Below are 7,693 nucleotides of genomic sequence, written 5' to 3' on the forward strand. Positions count from 1 at the left end.
AGGGGGGCGCTCCGTGCGGCCTCCTCCGGCTCCCCGGAGGTCCTGCTGACCAGGGAGCGGTACGGCCTGCGGCGCCTGCCCTTCTCCCCTCTCTCCGACGGCGATGTGGCGCGCTTCGAGCGCATGATGCCGGGCAGAGTCGTCACCAGCGAGGAGGAATTGAAACCCTTTAACGTGGACTGGCTTAGATCAGTCCGAGGTAAGTGAGCTCGTTTATTTATTTATTTATTTTTCTTTTGGTAAAACCTCCTCTCTGCCACTGTTAACGTACCGGAATGAAAAGTCTGCCAAAGAAAATCTCATCTTTATTTATAGCAGACTGCATTTTTACAGACCACAATGAGTTTTCCTCATAGAAAATATTCCTTTGAGTGTTACTTCATATCTTTCAGGCTTTTGTTTAGGAAAAAAAAAATCTAAGCTCTGTTAACTCGCAAATTAATTTTTTCCTGAAGCCAGTTGATTCAGTTAACAGTTCTGGCTGAACCTCAGAAAAGAAGTGTTGTGCGTTTTCTGTGGCTGTTGTCAAAGATTTCATGAGAATGTAAACCCTTACCATTGCCCCCACTGGCAACCAGGTCTACGTATACATGCAAAGTTTTTACAGTGCTTTAAGGGAAAGCCTGCTATTGAAAATGTTTGGTTTAAAAGTGGTTAAAATGCCTCTGCCTTACAGTGGACGGAGCATTGTTATTTCGGACATTATGCTTTACCACCTTTTTATTTCTGACCTCTGTAGAGCCCGCAACTTGCCTTGAGAGTCCCTTGCTTTCATTGCAGGCTCTAGCAAGCTGATGTTGAAGCCACAGACAACAGCAGAGGTGTCTCAAGCTCTCAGGTAACATGCGCCTTTTCTGCTTTGTGGTGAGGAAGCTCAGGTTTAGTCAGGGAAGATCCGGCAGGTGAAGGGAAAACGTCTAGATGTTCAGGCACTAATCGCTCAAGCGTTGGAATTGCTGAAGCTGTTTTCTTCTTGACCGCGTGTCTTGTGGTTGAGCTCTGGTGACTTCAGCTCTCCCTTCTGCTCCTTATATCCCCACTACCCTTGGGCTGCCCGCTGTTTCCTGACCTTTTTTTTCCAGCTCCTCCCAGGATGGGAGACACTGCGTGCTGTTGCTAGTTGGGAATATGCTTGTACTGATAGGTAGGCAGTGTTGCTCGTCTAAAAAACTTACAGGTTCCTATTTAGGAACGTTTTCACTTAGGGAGCTGAAATTTTTCAAGGCAGAAAGGGACTTCCACCTGTGCCTTGTATTTCCCAGGCCCAGTGCTCTCCCTGCCCCTCAGCTTTTCAGGGGTGATGGTGTTGTGTCAGTATGAGGCAGAAACAAAGGCCAAACTTTCATTTGTTTTACAGAATCAAATTTATCTTTCCTGGCCAGATGTCCTTGCAGATCCTAAGTGGCAGCAGCAGACTTCTCAAATCAATGTTAATGGCTTTGAATAGAAGGATCTTAAAAGTGCCTAGTGTGGAGGAGTGAAATGCAGTAGAGGGGGAGATAAGCAAGTGGATTCAACATTGATGACTTTTCTGCTCTACTAAATTGTCAAAATTAGACACTGTACCACTGCTGAAGAGGAGCAGTTGTGTTGAAGGATTCAGGAGGGTCTGTCTCAAAAGGTAAAGAAGGTTAGGCCAGAATCAGGTGGTTTGAGGAGCTAATGTTTTTTTTTCCACAAAATCAGTAAGAACACTTCCCTGGGTCGCTGGTGTGAGCACGGCTCCAGTTGGGCATCAGTATGCAGGATCACTGTTTGGCTGAAGAGCCAAAAGCTGCGTGAACCTGCTCCTAGCTTTGTTAAAACAGATATATAGAGCACAGTAAAGTCAGGGCTTCTGAAGTAACTGCTGGTGCAGCGTGGCTTTGTGCCATGCGTTGTGCAGGAACTTCTGTGAGTTTGGCGAGGATGTGATGGGTGATGCTTTGCAGGGATATGGCAGGCTGGAAGGTGAGGCAGCTGAGGCATAGATGCACGTGCTTCATTGCCTGCAGGACATTAATTTCTTGAGGGGAGGAGGAGGGCAATAAGATCTTAAACCACTGCCAGGGGTCATCTATCAGAGCCCGCTGAGGAAGCCAAGTCGTTAGAGCGCGCTCCGTAAATAGGTTACATCTAAACAGAGTGAGTGGTGATTCCCAGGTGTGGCGCGGCAGATCCGTGGATGTGCATGGGGTTAACCCTGAGTATTTGTTCCTTTGCTCAGCGCTGGGATGAGTTTAGCGAGGAGTTGTGTTTTCTCACTTTTGCAGTGAAACTGTCCCCTTGTATCAATTTAATCTTTAGGCTAAATGCTGCTAAGCATTTTAAGGTCCGTTGAGCACTGTTGCAACAGTAAACGTTCATATGGAGGTGAAACTCTTCTGGTAGACTGGATTATAGCCTTAAAATGCATAAGACTTCAGAAACCTTTTTCCTTCCAGGTACTGCTATGAGAGGAACCTGGCAGTGAACCCACAGGGGGGTAACACAGGCCTTGTTGGGGGCAGCGTTCCTGTCTTTGATGAGATCATTCTGTCCACTGCTCTCCTGAACCGAGTCATCAGCTTTGACAAGGTGTCTGGTAAATATCATAGAGACGTGAGGTACAGAAATGAGCCCTGGGCCCTAAACCAGCCATTTTCCTGGGAGCCGATAACTGCAGGATCAGCAAGGTTCAACCCAGCAGCATCATAAGGGACGTCAAAGGTTTGTTTCATCCAGGCTTCAGCTGCTGATGTAATCCTTAGGTTATAACAGTAGCAGATATAAAAATACATCTAGTGGCTGAAAGAGGAAGAAAGAGAGAAGAGAAACGTGGTCATCCTTTTATCTGTTCGTAAATTAAATGAGAAACCCAGCAGGTGGAGCAGAATGATGGCGTTGAAGAAGGCACCTGATAACTGCACTAGCAGAGGGAAGGGAGGGATGGGGAAAGCATACACATCGTTTGGATTTGGAGAGTTAGAAATCAGGCTGGTTTGAGTATCTCAGCTCTTACAGGGAGAGAGAGCGCACAACAGGCAGAGATATACTTAATGTCATTGTGCTTCAGCAGTCCGGAGTTGTGGATGACCAGATGTTAAGGCAATGACAAAGCTCCCCTAGGTTTGAGGAGGGGTAGGACAGTGCCCTGTAGCATGCACAGACTTGCGTGTTTAAACTGAATCCCAGAAAGTTTGGGAGGAAGAGGTGGTTGCATCTGCTTGTACTTACCCTGCCTGTTGAGTTGGCACCTTCTTCTTGGACATCAGTTTGTAGCAGGACATTTATGTTTCAGGAATCCTTGTGTGCCAAGCTGGCTGCATCTTGGAGAAACTCAATGAGTACTTGGAGGAGCAGGGGTTTATCATGCCACTTGACTTGGGAGCGAAAGGTAGCTGTCACATCGGTGGTAACGTGGCCACAAATGCTGGAGGCTTACGGCTCTTGAGATATGGCTCTCTCCGAGGGACGGTACTAGGACTGGAAGTGGTAAGGCGAGTACTTGGCAGTTCCCTTCTGTGTTTAAGCCTCTACTGCTTACCGTTTCCTGCTGCTCTAGCCCTTAGCTATCCATTATGCAGACAAGTTCCTCTCCAGGCTTCCACTCATAACTTTTCCTTGTATAGCTCTTTTGAGAAGGGTCAACAAGTGTCTTCAAGCGTGTAGCGTCTGTTATTGCTACCGCAGTTTCCAACTTCCACCTCTGTCCTTACTGGCAGAAGTGATATTAGGTGGTTTTCTAATCCAGAGAAGTGAAAAGAAGGTAGGGAGAGATTTGGTGATCCCAAGTTACCTGCATGAGGTTAATTCCCTGGTGGAGAGGTGGGTCTCTGGAACGATCTGGTAAATCCATCCTACAGCGCTCTCTTCTCGTGGCTGCTCACTTGACTTTTAATAGAGCCATTTGCTTTGGGTTTGTTTGGCTGCTGGCTTTCTCCTGGAGTCTTTGCTGTTCCTCAGCGTGCTTCTGCCCTACTGGCCTGTGCCTCTGTATGTAAAGGTTGGGATTAATGGTTTTAAAAGATTTCAGGGCTTGGGAGCAGAGAGCTAATAGGAAATAAATTGGGTCGGTAACAAAAGCCTGCTTTGGCTTTACTGTGTGGGCCCAGAAAGGAGAGCTTTTCTCTCTCAGGTTGGTCCCTCTAATGTCAAAACAGCCTCTAATAACATGTCTTAGAGACATTCAGCCTTGATTTAAGGCTCAAGTAGTGGAGGGCTTACTTCGTTCCGGTTAACTATGTTCACTGTTTCAAATAGTGTTCCTTGTTTCTATTGAATAATGGGAGCTAGGGCTGCAGAGAATGGCTGATTGTCTCCACCGCTGGTAAGAAAAGCAGAGCAAACTCTTATCTTCCATTATTACTTGTCCTGCTGGAACACGTGCAAACAGCAATGTAAAAAAAGAAGCAGAAAAGTTTGGGGGAAGACTCGGGTAGGATATAAAGCGGAGGAAGAGCTGAGAATAGAGGAAAAGTGATGAGACCGTGGGAACGGGCTGCAGCTGGTGTCCACTGCTCAAGGCTGGTGGCAGCTTTTCATCAGCTTGGTAGTAGACGAGCTTACAACAGCAGATTTCTACATAGGTGCTTTGACTGGGTCTCCGTTATTCCCACAGGTGCTTGCTGATGGCTCAGTTCTGGACTGCTTGGCATCTCTCCGCAAAGATAACACTGGCTATGATTTGAAGCAGCTTTTCATTGGATCTGAGGGGACCTTGGGAGTTATCACTGCTGTCTCCATACTCTGTCCTCAGAAACCTAAGGCTGTGAATCTGGCGTTCCTAGGTAGGAGCTGATACTAATAATTTCACACCTGAATTCAGAGGCTAGGAAGGGAATAGAAATGGAGAGAAGAAAGCGCTGGTCAGCCTGCTGAGCTAGACTGCCAACATCAACTTGTTTCTGAGAAATGGTATGGTGCTGTATGTTAAAATACCTTTGCAGATATTTTATAACTGTTGTGTAAATATGTAAAATACCTGCAAGGGAAGGGGACCGAGGAGTTTAGCAGGATGAAGAGGCAGGCACAACTGTGCCCTCGCTGACGAGAGCCTGGTCTGACAGCAGCCGAGCAAGGTGAGGAGGGCAAGTCTGGTGACAGTAGGCAGAGGCAGCCACAATCCAGCGGTCGCCAGGTGAGTCCACAGTGACAGGGCAGGGCTGGGAAGTCGAGTCTGCACATCAGAGTCTGGATCAGCAGGGTACATGGCCAGGCACAGCTGCTTAAAAGCTGCTTCTGAGTGAGCCTCAGCAGGGGTGTCCCTGCTGGGGCGCTTTAGCAGAGTTTGTGGGGAGCCTTCACTGAGACTGTTGGGGTTTTTTTTGCAAAAAACTCCAAGGCCAGCAGGGGCCTCTCAAACAGCTTGCTCCTATCAGATGTAGCCTTGAGAGCAGAGAGCTAAACTCCTAGGAGGGGATGAGTAGACTCCAAGCGCATTGGAATAAGTGCAGTGGACCCCAGAATTTGCCTAGACTCTCACAGTGGCCTTTAAATTTCTCTTGGGTTGCCTTCTTGCCTGTGCTGAGAACTGAGGGTGGGACAGACATTTTGTTATGAACTGTCTTAGAGTATTCAGGATGGCCTTGCCACAGCAAAGACTAATTGCTATATCCTGCTGCTGTTCTGCTCTGAAAGCTCTCCCAGATCAAACCATTGCAGGAACCGCTGATCTAAACCCACACAGAGCAGCAGTTTATATTTTCTGGAGATGGGAAAGGTGACTTGAAGCCTCATAGGCCTTTGAGAACTTTTTACAAGGTTTTGGGGGGCTGTTTTTTGTTCCTGATTCCTCTCTCTGTTTTGTCCGAAGGGTGTCAGAGTTTCGCTAAGGTTCTGGAAACATTTACAACCTGCAGAGCCATGCTAGGAGAGATCCTGTCTGCCTATGAGTTCATGGATGAGAAGTGCATGGAGTTGGTTGAGACACATCTCAAGCTGTCCAGCCCAGTGACAGGTACCGGTGTCATTCATGCTGTAGAAAGAGGCATTGTACTGTTTGAGGATTTTTAGCTTAGTTTTTTATATTTATATATATGTTAATGAGGCTGTGGGCATCCCTCATAATTTTTGTACCCAGTATTGAATTCCAAACACATTTGGTGGACGTCTTTAAAGACAAGACTTTTTACTTCTACTTGTTCCTGCTAAACTGCAAGTTTTCTGAAAAGCGGTGGCTAGGTAAAGGGTAGAGCATGTAAGTGAAGTGCCCTACAGAGAAAAGATTGCCACTTGAGCTGCCCTTCTGCCTGGCACCAGAGAATCTGGGCAGTAGAGCAACCCCGTGGAATGTGCCAAGCTTGGGAAAAGCTCCAGAATCTGCACTAAGTTCCTGTCCTTTTACCCCAGAGCATCTGCTTATTCTCTTCTCCCTCGCTTTCAGGCAGCCCTTTTTATGTTTTAATTGAAACTTCAGGCTCCAACTCGAACCATGATGAAGAAAAATTGAACAACTTCTTAGAACAGGCCATGGCTTCTGGTTTGGTCACTGATGGAACTGTGGCAACGGATGATAAGAAAATAAAGGCAAGTCATTGTTTCCTCTTGCGCAAATCTCTTTGACACGATTCTTTCCTTGGATTTGTATTTTTAATAGGGAAATGTTCAGACTAATGTTTGGTATAAATATCCCTGAGTCAGCAGGTAGCTTATTTGGCATATTAACTAAGAATGATAAGAGAGAATACTTACCACTGCTGACTCTTCCCGGAAGGCCTGAGTATTTGGGGTTTCAGCAGATGTTCCCCCTTTTAAAAAGATCAGAATAATGAATTGTGTCTATTAGTAGTGGCTGGGGTAGGACCCAAACTGCCTGAAAACTATCAAAACCAAAAGCTGAGTTGTCAGCGAGGCCAGGAGTGAGCAAAGTCCTGTAGGCCAGCATGACAGCGTTAGAGCCAGAGACCGCGGTCCCAGGGAACAAGACGGACACGTAGTGCCTCAGTGAGAAGGACAGTGATTTGTACCTGCCCAGCGAACGTGAGTCTTTTACACTGACCCATGTTTCTTCCAGCGCCAGTTCCCAAACCGACCCTTGCAGTTCGGTAGAGGAGGCACATACCCACTTCTCGGGAAACCCAAAACAGCTTTGGAGAGAATGCCCCTGCCTGTGTTCTTTCTCTCTGGAGTACTGTCAAGCTTGAAGAGTTGGTGTATCACTTTACTGTACGATGCTGCCAAGGAAGCGTTATTACTAGCTTCCAAGAGGCAGAGGATATCGAGGGAAATCAGAAGTTGATGTTATATGCAAAGAACCGAGGCTCTTTTTCCCTTCATGCCACAAAGCATGGAACCCAAGAGGTACTTGGTTTATTTGCAGTGCTTTGATCTTTGATTCATCAGATGCTGTGGAGCCTGCGAGAGAGGATCACAGAGGCCCTCACTCACGATGGCTGTGTCTACAAATACGACATCTCTCTCCCTGTGGGAAAGCTGTATGATCTCGTGACTGACATGAGGGCTCGACTGGGCCAGAGTGCCAAAAATGTGGTGGGCTATGGCCACTTGGGTAAGTTTGGATGCCAGGAAAGGGGGTGATCGCTCTTTTGTGCTCCAGGTTTTGCTGTGCAACTTCCTAGTAGTTTTACAGGTTGGTTTTTAGATTAGTGAGAGGCATAGAGTAAATAGCCGAGAGCTGTCAGAAGAGGAGGATGTGTAAGGATCTTTGTGTTTGAACTTCATTGCGTTCAGACTGTATTCCGTCTATTAATGGCAGGGTGCTAGCCGACCAGCC

At 47.0% G+C, this 7,693-nt stretch overlaps 1 protein-coding gene across 1 annotated transcript in view; it reads left to right on the plus strand.

The window, feature by feature from the left end:
* Nucleotides 1–3: 3 nt before the first annotated feature.
* Nucleotides 4–7,693, plus strand: part of D2HGDH (D-2-hydroxyglutarate dehydrogenase) — a gene marked incomplete at its 5' end in the record, with an annotated part of 8,999 nt that continues 1,309 nt past the window's right edge. The window contains 8 exons of the mRNA XM_009696960.1: nucleotides 4–199; nucleotides 781–838; nucleotides 2,424–2,563; nucleotides 3,260–3,453; nucleotides 4,580–4,748; nucleotides 5,774–5,917; nucleotides 6,344–6,486; nucleotides 7,303–7,468. Of these exons, the coding sequence (XP_009695262.1) occupies nucleotides 4–199; nucleotides 781–838; nucleotides 2,424–2,563; nucleotides 3,260–3,453; nucleotides 4,580–4,748; nucleotides 5,774–5,917; nucleotides 6,344–6,486; nucleotides 7,303–7,468 (1,210 nt within the window). The remainder of the gene's footprint in view (nucleotides 200–780; nucleotides 839–2,423; nucleotides 2,564–3,259; nucleotides 3,454–4,579; nucleotides 4,749–5,773; nucleotides 5,918–6,343; nucleotides 6,487–7,302; nucleotides 7,469–7,693) is intronic.

This window comes from Cariama cristata, unplaced genomic scaffold, assembly GCF_000690535.1.
Source record: "Cariama cristata isolate BGI_N322 unplaced genomic scaffold, ASM69053v1 scaffold17823, whole genome shotgun sequence".
Classification (NCBI taxonomy): Eukaryota; Metazoa; Chordata; class Aves; order Cariamiformes; family Cariamidae; genus Cariama; species Cariama cristata.